The following is a 12695-nucleotide window of genomic DNA, read 5'->3' as shown; positions in this document are numbered from 1 at the left end:
GCAGGAAAAAAACAAAAACCAAACCAAACAAAAAACAAAAAACCAAACCCAAAACACGTGTAGCAGTAAGAGACCAGTTAAAAAAGCCTGCAAACGAAAACGCATCCTCAGTGGTGTCGGCGGTCATTCGTGTTAGCTCCTGGCCCGTTTGTGACGGAAGCCCCACGAGCTGACGCCCGCGGAGGGAAGGGAAGTGTTTGCCATGCACCCGTGCCTGCCTGTCACTCAGCACGGGGAAGAGATCATGCAAAGCTTGACAGAAGCAAGCCAGTCCGGCGAGCAGCAAAGGGGTGAATGGAGCAGAGGGGCCTCTGCAACAGCGGGAAACATGTCTTGTGCGACCCCGGTCTCTTTACGGTAGGTTTAAGAAGGCACCGGGTTCATCTTCCTGAAACTTTCTTCAGAAAAGTCGTGATAGGAAACGCACGGTCATCCGATTGCGCAGCCCCCGTTGGCGACGCTGAATCGCAGCCGTGGTGAAGAACTACTGAGAACCCACTCTAGGTGGGTTATACCCAACCCACTTCATTCCTACAGCCAGGCCCTGACATTTCAAGAGTACAGACACTGAATTTCTTAACACGCCATGGTTTTTTCTTGTTTGTATCCAACACCGAGCTGCGTTTCTCGGCACAGCACAAAGTCAAGAGTTTCTTCGTGTGGACCAGCTGACTTCGCCTCCGCAGGTAACACAAACCTACGTCCTTCCTGGTGTGTGCCCTGAATGCTCCTGAGGGCAAGCAGTTCAAACCCTCTTTGTTTTAATTTGTATTCTGAGAAAAGGGACTCTGAACCAAGGCCCTGAAGCATCGTCAGTTTAGGGCTGCAAACATTAACAAAGCTCTAAGCTATTAAAAAAATAATGGGCTTACGGAAGGGGCATAAACCAACCCAATTTCAAGAAAGCTTGGCAGAATAACCAAGATCAGCCCTTCTTTTCTACTGAAGAAACTATTTAGTACAGAAATCTTGTTCACTTGTTGTTAATGATGATTTTGGCTGCTCAGGTTCGTTTGTTGTCAGAAAGACGTATTTCAGAAAACAGTTTTCATGTTCCAGTATCAGCATTTAGAAAGGAAATCTTAGAGAAGCCAAGTTTAGTAACACATCTGTTACTGCTTTTTGACATTTTCTGAGGCTTGGCAGCTTGCAGAGCACTGGCCTCAGTTTATAATAAATAATCCTGCTCAAATTCACCACTGCTGTCTGTTTACGCTGATTCTTAAAAATTCCAATCATCTCAGAACAAAGGAGCAAGAGTGAGACAGGCAGTGTCTGTGCTAAACCTATCGCTTTGATGGCACGCTTTGAATCTCATGGTCAGATGAACTGGATTCTTCTCCCTGTATTTTCTTACACTACCTCAAACAAGTGTCGCTTATCACAACAGCTGTGTCTACCTCAATGTAGATTCCTCTCCTCTACCACAGGCTTAGCTCAGCCAGTGGTTTTCCTCCCGTGAGGAGCCGTACGAGCGGCACGAGCTGTTGTATTCCCGCAGGGATTGCCCCGCTGCACCTGCAAAGGCCTGTGCTCTAACGCTCATCTTTCTCCTCTTGGGAAATGCTACAACATCGACGTGTACAGATTGGCTGCATTTCTGTTCTGCTAAGAGTACTGACTGACAAAGAATTCCCGACCGCTTAGATCTAGCTGCTGGGACCCGCTAGCACCAGAAGCAGGTCCACCGGAACGCTGTGGGAGATCTCACATGTTCTTCCAACTAGGAACAAGCTCATCTGGGAAAGCTTCCAGGTGAGGAACCTCACCGTAACGGAGGGCAAGAGCCTACAAGTTGAATCCCCCACTTCCCTGGAGAGCTGCCAGCACACGCTTGGCCGGCGACAACATTGACTTGGGAAGTTCAGTTGCTTTGGCTTTCCACGGTCTTTACTTCAGGAGCAGCAAACTCCGTCAGAGCGGTAACATTTCATTTTCCACAGCGTTACTTCGTGTGACGGCTGAGCAACGTACCTTCACGCCTTCGTTGTAGCTGTCCACGGGGCTGTTCAGGCTCGCGAGGCTGCCCAGGTGGCTCGGGGCTCCAGGGCGGGGAGGTTTCTTTGGCGGAGCTGCGTGATCTGGTTAACGAGATGATTTGCATTTCAGAGGACCAACGTGTCAGAGGTACCTGCATAATTCTGACACTACAACACTGGCTTCACTGTCCTAGCAGAGGGGATGGATATCTTTAGGTATCTTAAGAGTAAATCCACTCTTTGTAGGACTCCACTTTAATCTGTATGTCTACTGAAGAAACGCAAGATAGAAAAGTTCACCCAGTTTTCCTGCGGTTATGAGAATGCGGCTGTTTTAGTATGATACTTTGAAAATCCCTTTGTGGGGCAACTGCTGCTCATCTCAGCGCACCCACCCCGAACCTGAGAGGCGTTCCCCTCTTTGGGCCGCAGCCGAGTCAACGCGTGCCGGGTCCGTCTGGGAAAACCAGGCTTCTCCATGGCAGAAATGGCGGGTGTGATTCACTCTGAGAAACCTGAATGTAGCTGTCTGCTTTTGGTTAACGTGTCTGAACTCCACACATGGTGAAGTCCTACACAGTGACTCAGCTTCCTCTAGATACTTCCCGCCTGTTGATGAAACACTTTTTCTTGGCTTTGCTGACTACGTCTCAGGGGAAATCACGGGGAATTTAAACACGCAGTGCACCGGAACATGGATGCGCAGTCATCTGGGACTGAATCCGCCCCTTGTACGAAAATACTGGTGTAAATCCTACTTCGCTACTTCTGCTAAGGCTTGTAATTGAGGATTCAAGATGCCAGTATATGAATTTACTGCTTACCTGGTTTACCCACAGGCTGATATATGTGCTGGTTACCGGCCTATAAAATAAAACAGACGTTTAGACTCGTTATTACAGTGCTCACAACTTTCTTCAGGCACATCTCAAACACAGAGTAGCTGGCTCTCAGCACATCTCCCAGCAGTTAAAAACACATCCCCATTCAACCATCAATAGCTCAGTGCCGAACTACAGGTATATTATCTTTAGAAAAAGAAAACAATTTTCATTTATCTTGCACCACTTGCAACAGCTCTGACCTCTATATTACCGGTTTTCCTTCATTATTAGTCAAACGTGGTGGTATAACCACAATCATTTTTAGTCTGTATTCGGAGATCGAACTGTAGAAGTCACAGTGGCAGAGAAGCAATGCCAGTGCAACAATTGGAAGACCATGGTATTTCTGCACTGCTGAAGGGTTTCCATAACAGTAACAGATTTGTCAGCTGGTTTACTTTCTGGTTTTGCTGCAAAGCTCTCAGTCAAGGTCAATTTGCTTATTTGTCTGCAAGTATTTAATAATTTCACAGAATGGCCTAGGTTGGAAGGGAATTCAGAGATCATCTGATCAAACGTCCCTGTCATGGGCAGGGACGCCTCTCAACTAGATCAGGCTACTCAAGGCTCCGTCCAACCTGGCCTTGAACACCTCCAGGGAGAGGGCAGCCACATCATCTCTGGGCAGTTTATTCCAAAGTCTTGCCACCCTCGGACTGAAGAATTTCTTCCTAAGATCCAATTAAAACTGGTTCTCCTTTGATTTAAATCCATTTCCCCTTGTCCTATCGCTGGACACTCTTGTAAAAAGTCCCTCCCCAGCCTTCCTGTAGGTCCCTTCAGGCACTGCAGGCAGTGATAAGGTCCCCCCGGAGTCTTCTCTTCTCCAGCTGAGCAATCCCAGCTCCCGCAGCCTGTCCTCGCAGCAGAGGTGCTCCAGCCCCTGGGTCATCTTTGTGGCCCTAATTTAAGTGGCTTTTCTTGGTAACCATGTTTATACAACCTTCATGACTACTTCTGTCGCCAAGGCGAGCAGCTCTGGTGCCAGCATGATCGGCAGCCGAGCGCTCCAGAGCGATGCACGGGGGAGTTCCTGAATCTGGGGAACCTCAGGATGGTGGAGAGAGCCCACCTCAGTGTCCGGGTGCACAGTGAACCCTCCGTGTCTCCTCTGTGACCCTGCCACCTTCCCAGGTGCCCTTGCACAAGGGGTACAAGGCTCTGCAAGTGGAACCAACCAATGACAAGGATGATGGCTCATGTAAGTTGGAGGTGTTGCCAAGGTTACATCAGCCTATGCCAGGCATCAAAAAACTACTCTCACAGAGAAAAAAAGATGGGTCATTGTCAGAGGAGGCTCTTCTGAGGGGAACAGAGGATCCAATACTCTGCCCAGAGCCACTCCTTAGGAAGTCTGTTGGCTTGCTGGGGCCTGGGTTAAAGATGTGATGGGAACACTTCCTACCCTGGTACAGCCCTCAGATTTTTATCCATTACTGTAAGCAGCAACGAACTCGCAATACGAAGTCCAAGGGCGATCAAGAGAGACTTCTGGGCCTTGAGATGGTTGCTAAGGGCATCTGGAGCATGGGCAACTTTTTCCTCTTATTCTTCCAGCTGTAGGGAACAACGACAGAAGAAACAGGAAGAGCCAGCAGATCAACACCTGGCTCATCATGAATAGAATTTTCAGGTTTTTTTGATCATGGGTTGGTCTACATGACACCAGGGCTGCTGGCAACAGACGGGGTCCCCTTGTCTCAAAGGGGAAAAAGGATCTTTGTGCAGGAAGAAATAGGGATCATGGAAAGAGCTTTAAATCAGATTTGAATGGGGACAGGGATGCACTCCCAGCTGACTCCCAACTGTTCAAGACTTGCTGCTCCAGCTGGATGCACAGAAGTCTACAGGGCCTGATGGGATGCAGCCCAGGGTACTGAGAAGAGCTCGCTGAGGTCATCACGGGACCTCTCTCCATTATTTCTCAAGGGTCTTTAGAGGTCCCAGTCGACTGGAAGCTGGCAAATTTTGTCACTCTTTTAAAGAAGAGCAAGAAGGAAGACACTAGTAATTAAAGGCCTGTCAGCCTCACTTCAGTGCCTGGTGAAGTTCTGGAGAAGATTACTCTGTGAGTTACTGAACAACACTTGAGAGACAACACAGTCACTGGTCAGAGCTAGCATGGGTTCGTGAGAGGAAAGTCCTGCTTAATCAACTTAATTTTCTTTTATGATAAGGTCACCCAGGTAGCTGACCAAAGGAAGCCAGGAGATGTAGTTGGTTTTAGATTTTAGCAAAGCTTTTTGATACTGTCTCTCACTGTATCCTTCCAGACAACATGGCCAGCACACAGCTAGACAAGCCCAGAACACATTGGGTGACCAACTGGCTGGTGGGTCGGGCTCAGAGAGTTTTAGTAAACGAGGTTACACCAGGCTGCAGGCAGCCACTAGTGGGATTCCCCTGGGCTCCATTCTAGGACCAGTGCTCTTCAGTGTTTTTATAAATGATGCAGACACAGAATTGAATGTACCTTAAGTAAGTTTGTCAATGACACTACATTAGGAGGAACTGTGGACTCCCTCAAGGGTAGAGAGGTCTTAGAGAGAGATCTGGATAGACTGGAGAGCTGGGCTATCAATAGCCATATGAAAATAAACAAGAGCAAGTGGTAGATTCTTCACCTGCGACAGGTTAATCCCGGTTATACGTACAAACTGAGGGACGAGAGGCTGGAAAGCAGCCTCACAGAAAGAGATCTGGAGGTCTGGGTTGGCAGCAAGTCCAATGTGAGTCAGCAGTGTGCCCCACCTCGAGCACTGTGTGCACTTTTGGGCACCTCGACAGAAGAAGGACATCAAACTATTAAAGTATGCAGAGGAGGGAGCCCAAGATGGTGAAAGGCTTCGAGGGCGAGACTTAGGAGCGGCTCAGGTCACTTTGGCTTGTTCAGGTTGGAGAAGGCTGGGGGTGACCTCTTCACAGCCTACAGCTTCCCCAAGGGGGGCAGCGGAGGGGAGGTGCTGATCTGCTCTCTCTGGTGACCAGCAATAGGACCTGAGGAAATGGAATGACGCTGCATCAAGGGAAGCTCAAGCTGGACATCAGGAAAAGGTTTTTCACTGAGAGGGTGGTCGGTCAGTCCCCAGGGCAGTGGTCATGGCCCCAAGCCTGTCAGAGTTCAAGGAGCACCTGGACGAGGCTCTTAGTTTTAGGTAGTCCTGCAAGGAGCAAGCAGTTGGACTCGATGATTCTTACCAGTCCCTTCTAAGTTAAGATATTCTGTGACTCAGTGAAAGATGAAAATCTGTTTGGTCGCAACCAAATTACTACTTTATACATAACGCGCAGCTGTTGTGTCACAAAAAGCACTGGGATCCCAACAGAGTCACAAGCGCATCTGTTTAAAGGAGTTTCTATCACAAAGTAAAACCACTGAAGGCAATTAGAAGTTAATAGGTCTAGTACTGAAACGTCTCAAAAAAGGCATTTATTTCTAAAATAAAGACCATTTTCTGCAAAGTCAGAATACTTCTTTGCGTCAGACCTAAGGAAGCTGCTTTTCCAGTGCTTTGAAGATGCCATTCAGATAGCTTAGGATTCACTTTTAATGGTCCAAACCCAAGTATTTGCTTAAGTTTACCTTCAGCTCTGGATAACGCTATCGCAAATCATGACCTCGGAAGGTTAACTCGTTAACTTTCTTTTCTGGCCTTTCAGGAAACTGTTTCTGTATGTCTCACATTCTCTATTTTCAGAAACACACCCAGGTATCAGGGACAATAGGAGTACAGTTACTGTTCCTTAACTTCTCCCTCCACCACCACCTCGTTTCAGCACTAGATGACCGTGAGGATACCGAGCAATTTGCCCAACAGCACCAGAAAGTCTGCAGGAGATCCTCCGAACTGAACCGAGAAGCTCAGGCCATTGCAACTCTCTCATCTTCTCATCAACAAACTGGAGCAACTCACGATTGCAGTTCAGCATTTATTCAAAGTTGCAGCCTGGCATTTTTAGGAAGTCATGTTACGGGTTCTGACAAAGGCTCCTATGGCTCAGGTTCACTTCATGAGGCTGCTTTCAGCTGCTTAAAACTTTGCCAAATTTTATCTGCAGGTATGGAAAATTCCCACCCTCGCTCTCTACTTCAAGCTAATTTTTCTAAGTTTCCTATTAAAACCTGGGGCAAAAAGTACAACTTTCAGAAAGTAAGACTGCATAAAAAATGGATTGAGTAGGGTGAAATCTGAAGTTCTTACAAGTTTCATACATGATATTCTAGCAACTTAATGCTTTAGAGCAGAAAAGCGATGGCTGGAAATAAAGGAGCGTGTTCACCCTGCTTACTCCAAGTCTGTAACTACCGACTTGAAAAAATCAAATTTCACTTTCAGGAACGAAGGGTAGGAATCAAAGATCCAAAGTCCTGAAATTCTTCTGCTGTCACCACAAACCTCTCAAACTCCCTGGCCGATCATCTCACACACACCTGTCTGCCCTCTACAGTTAGAGAAAACATCTGCTTTCTGTCAGCACCATCAGCCACATCGTTAACTTTGAACTGTGTTGTTAACCTAAACAATCGACCAAATCTGATAACCTTGGGCAGGGGAGAAGGGAGGACAGACAGGAAGGAAAGCAGAATTCCACTAAAACAATTCTTGCGTTTTCACTTCCCTAAAATCGCGTATAGGAAATGCACATGGGAAGAATGTGCATGAAGCCGTACAGCCTCGTGCTCATCAGCTGCAAACTTCTAAATGTGTGTGACAGCTGCTCGTTTGTACCCTCCCACCCAAGAACAGGACCGTGAGTTACTCCTCTCCTTTCTCCCTGCACCCCTGAACTGCGCAGACTCCGCTGGTCGCGGCAGGAATCAGAGCTTTCTGCTCCACACCCTCCTCAGCGCCACGACGACTCATCAGACCAGAAGTCACTTGGTGGGGAAGCCGCGAATGACCTCAGCGAACTGGCTTCTGCCCTCGCCCTTGTCACAGAGATCTCTGCGCGACGCTGGGCAATCACTGAACCCCAGCTCTCCCAGGGATGAGCAGTGCCTGGTTCTCATCCTCTCGACGAGAAACTGAGGTTGACTCACAGAAGTCTCAGACATCTCCCGCTGCAAATGAAGTCACTCAGAGTTACGATCGGAATATATTAAGAACTATGAAAATGCAAGATCAAACTCTGGAACTAGAAACGCAGCCATTCACGAATTAAGAGTCTCTTTTAACACTTGTTTAGTCAGTGATCACAAAGTGGGTTTTTCACGCTCTTTCAAATGGGGTGTGAAATTGTACTGCCTCGTGTGGGAAGACAGGACTTCCCCTACAAGCAGTTTGGGATCTGTTGCAATTTTTATTCTAACCCCAGGCAGCCGTGCTGAGATCAAGCAGCAGTCAGAGAAGCGACCTGGCTGCAAGAAGCTCTTCTTTAAAGATTCAAACCTCTGACACGATTTCACAATCTCCAAGTTATCTCAAAGCACGTTCACGAGTGGCACAAAATGCATTATTTACTTGTTCTTATATTAAGATGCAACAATAGCAATAACTAGAAGTCTTCTCCAATGCATGGATAAATAAATAGCTTCCAGACATGAGTGTCTCTAGAGACCACACTGCAGCGTGTCGTTAACATACTTAATTCATGAAGTGACTCTGGCTGCAAGGGCAGGAAGAGTCCTTAAATTCTCAGGTAGTGAGGGAACACTGAAGCCAAACAAGGAGTTTACAATTGCATCCCAAAAGAGCTAGATAAGTGAATTTGAAATATTAACTACTGGGGACAAACAGTGGACATTCAAACAGACGACCAGTTAACAGTCCCTAGCCCACCCTCCCTTCGATCAGCATGACTCCGAGATTCCGATGGCAATTAAACAATCAAGAGATGCTTTTAGTTAAACAGGCAGGAGGTTCAGCCAGTAAGAACGAATACCACAGCTGCAGCTGTTGTCTGGCAATAAATGAATGGCTCCGGGGTTTATTCCATTTGTTTCAGAGCGGATCATTTACCCCAAACAGATCTCTGGGTAATACAACAGTAACATTTACATTCTTTGCAAGAAAACCCTTTAGATATTTAAACAACCGCAAAAGTTATTTTAATCCCGCTTCCTGTTGACAGAACTTTCAGAAAACTATCCATGTTTTAAAATAAAAGGCTCTATTATGCAGCACACGGATGTTACAAAAAATTTATTGCAGCACATTTGTGGAAACATTTTAGTATTTGTTTCAACAGCAGCTTCAAGGGGAAAAAAAGCCCAGCAAGCCCCAAATCCCCCAAACTGCCGCGTGAAGCAGTCTGCCACAGCTGCTGTTCCCACAGAAGCTGAGCCTCTTGGAAAGCTGTAGAACTGTGTAATAATGGTGGAAACATTTTAACAAAAAGCTTTAAAGCATCTCCCGTAATTCCAGACAGCGTACAACACGTTCTACCAGGAACACTGGAGAAAGAGTCGGGAGATGAAAAGATCCCACACACACTTACCGGGCCCTGGAGACCTCCGTCCTCCCGGTCGATGCTGCTTCTGGAGAGCCGCACGTCAGGTTTCTGAAAGGCAAAATGAAAAATTTCATCCTGCGCTCCGCTCGCCAGTTCCTGCGACGCAGGCTGAGAGTCATTTTAAAGACAGGAAAGCACCGTTCCAAAGTGAAGACTGACAAATCCAGACGTCATTTCGCTCCAGTCTCCACACCCTGCTGCTGTGACTGCTGCAGCTACTGAACTCCTGGCAGCCTCCTCGACTCCCTCCCAGCACCCGTCCCCAGCGCGCTTGGAAAAATCTCTCGTTAGAAAGAGCCACAGTACCGTTGCCCTAACACAACACTGGAAAACCTGCATTTTAATTTCCTCAAAGGCAGCGAAAGTTGGTGGTTGGTGGGTTTGTTTTCTTTCTTTTTTTTTTTCTTTTTTTCCTAAATTTGTTTTGCTTCCCAACAGCAAAAAATTTCAAAGCCCGGGATGAGAAACGCGGCGCATTAATTCCTGCTTCCTTGGACAGCTTATATGGACTTGGCTCCTGCTCCAAGCCTGCAAATGGGGCCAATTACTGGAGCTCTTTAAATGCTGCACTTGGATACAGAAAGCTAATAAAGACATCCAGATGCACTATTCTCCTGATACAAGCTACAAAGGAATTTCTTTTTCATATGTTTTAAGTGAGATATAGGAACCCAGGGTGTTTTAAACAGTAAAAATAAGACCACATCGATTTTTTTTTTCCACACGGAAACCAGTCGTTTTTCTCAACGCCCCAGCCAATCCAGGTATGTTCTACCTATTCTTCGAGGACAACATTAGTAACACGGAAAGACAAAAGAAGAGCTGATGAGCAAAGGGTAACACGGATCTGAAGAGGGAAGATCAGCAGAATTAGAGTGCTCTCCTAACGCACTAATTCTGGCACATAAAACCAGAGGATTTATCTGATGCTTCGGTTCACTCCCCTACAAGAGCGGATGGAGGAGTTAACGAACACGGAGAAGACGCGTATCTGCGCGAGTGTAATCACAGCTTCCTTCGCACAAAACGGACACACGCGCCATGAGAATGGAAAATTTTTATTTAGAGCAGTGTAGGCGTGTGAATGCTGACTGTAACGAAGCTGACCCCACATTCTTTCAGGGTCAGTTTCGGGGGACAAATATAGCCATTTCTTGTTTCAAGTTACTCCAGCTCCCTTCTTTCCTTCAAAAAGAATAATTCCAACTCGCATATCCTGCTAAATGTCCCTAAAAAGCCAGCAGGCCTGACGGAATTTGCAAAGATATCCTCATATCAATCTTTTGTCATTAAAAATATTCCAGTTGTGCTGGCGGTCTGTCAGAAGAGCTTATACTTTTGGATATTCATTCCATTTTCCGCAGACTGAGGCACAGTCCAGAGACAGTCGCTGCCTGAAAGAACTTGCAGATTAAAAATAGACAAATCATGCGAGACAGGGAAATATTTAACCACCTCTTTAACGAGAACAACTGAAGCAGACAAAAGCAAGTAAATTCCCAGGGTTACTCTGGGAATTTATAACAAATTCCATGGTGAAACCTATTACTGACAAATCTCCATTTTATCGCCATTATGATGATGAAGGATTTTTTCTAATTAAAAGCTCCTTTGTTATAGGTATGTTAGATACTTCATGAGGTATTTAAAGTAAGTCGTGATTTTCATTACATTTTTAAGCTAAAGCAAACAGCTATCCTCATTTATCTAAGCATATGACTAACAACATTTCTGTTACACTGGTGTTCACAATTTGCCTTCATTTTGTGTTCGTTTCTAGCCAGGGAAGTGCCCAAAGTCTTCAGAAAAAGTTGACGGGGTCTTTAACGCTCTTCGCACTTTTCACAATTCGTTACTCCAGAACTGCATCCCAAACTAGGCTCCAAAGACAATGAAATATTGAGCATTTTAAGAAATTCAGAAGCACAAAAAATACACACTGGTCCAAGTATCAGGTTTTTTCCTAGCACTGTAAGAAAAAAGTTAAATTAACCAATATAATATCCACCTCCTCGCCTCCTTGTCTTATTGACAAGGTCCTCCCTCTCAGTATCTAACCTCTCGAGATGCCCAACTCTACAACCTCATGTCACAAGGACAACTCAGTTGTCCAAGCCACCACCAGCAGCAAACGTGCACTTCAGGTCCTGAGTGGACTTCAGGACACCATGTACATGGCCAGTGTACAACCACCTGGCTACAGTGAAGAGTTGCTTCATAAGAAAGCTGCAAATACAGATAAAATACTGTTAAAAAGAACATTATTGCCTACAAACGCTTCTCGTATCGTCAACAAAAATACCGAGTCCTGTCACTGCCCCAACGTGAGCGAAGCTGTGGAAGGCAGAGTTTTCACTCAGGCATCTCCAAGAACCCGATGTGGAAATAAAGATACCAAGTGCCTACGGTAACGGTGAACGAGAGGGTCCACGAGGAGTCTGTAGAGCTACGCAACCCACGCACACCTCGGCAATCTGCGCATCTACATCTTAGAAGTGAGGACTGAAAATCTTTAGTGGTACATAAACGAATCCCTTTCAGCTTCTCCAAACATCTTCATCCTTCTGCCCCATCAAAACCTGGACAGTTAGGAACACAAGGAACTACTGAGAAATAAATATTCCAATACACTCTTTTGTCCAATGACTAAGAGGCCAAATTATATTACTAATGACTTGACTGTGTTCTAATAAATTCTAACAACTTCCATTTTAGTCAATGGTATTTTAATTTACTCTTTTGCGTAGCTGTGAAAATTTCAAAGGACATACTATTTAACAGTGAAGGTGATATCTAAGATCAAACTCTCATTGTATTTTTAAATCTTATTCAGCATCAATTCTTATGCTTCTACTGTGGTAACAGCTTTAATACTAGCCCCTCATGCTGGCGCTACGATCAGTGCGTCGCTGAACTTTCAGCAGTGAGATCCTTCAGATGTGTTCAAAGCAACATTCTCTAGGTCAAAAATCAGTCTCAGGCCAAACCTCACCTGTTCTGCACTTTACAAACCATTTCACAGCCCCAAAGCACACGCTTCTATCTTTCCAATTCCTCCATAGCAGCCCTTCCGAAAACTGCCGAGACTCCTCCGAATGATTCTCCCATCCTGGAAGTGGATGTACCATTAGATATAGAATCATTAAGGTTGATGAAGACCTCTAAGATCATGTCCAACCATCAACCCAAAACAACCATGACCACTAAAACAGAGTCACAGAAATATCAAGGTTGGAAAGGATCTTAAGATCATGAAGTCCAACCTACAGCCCATGTCCCGAACATGTCCCGAAGTGCCACATCTACACGTTTTTTGAACACCTCCAGGGATGGTGACCCCACCAGTTCCCTGGGCAGCCCGTTCCAAACTTTAACCGCT

General features: G+C 45.9%; 1 protein-coding gene across 2 annotated transcripts in view; it reads right to left on the bottom strand.

The window, feature by feature from the left end:
• The window catches only part of LOC104274332 (focal adhesion kinase 1), a 31417-nt gene that overhangs the window by 4929 nt on the left and 13793 nt on the right, over positions 1 to 12695 (bottom strand). For both annotated transcript variants that reach the window (XM_009869929.1, XM_009869930.1), the window contains 3 exons: positions 9302 to 9364; positions 2804 to 2843; positions 1975 to 2081 (listed from right to left, as the gene is read on the bottom strand). In XM_009869929.1, coding sequence (XP_009868231.1) covers positions 1975 to 2081; positions 2804 to 2843; positions 9302 to 9364 — 210 coding nt within the window. The remainder of the gene's footprint in view (positions 1 to 1974; positions 2082 to 2803; positions 2844 to 9301; positions 9365 to 12695) is intronic.

Source organism: Apaloderma vittatum, unplaced genomic scaffold (genome assembly GCF_000703405.1).
Source record: "Apaloderma vittatum isolate BGI_N311 unplaced genomic scaffold, ASM70340v1 scaffold6665, whole genome shotgun sequence".
Taxonomy (NCBI): domain Eukaryota; kingdom Metazoa; phylum Chordata; class Aves; order Trogoniformes; family Trogonidae; genus Apaloderma; species Apaloderma vittatum.
The sequence above is the reverse complement of the archived record's forward strand: the minus strand, read 5'-3'. Positions and strand labels throughout refer to the sequence as shown.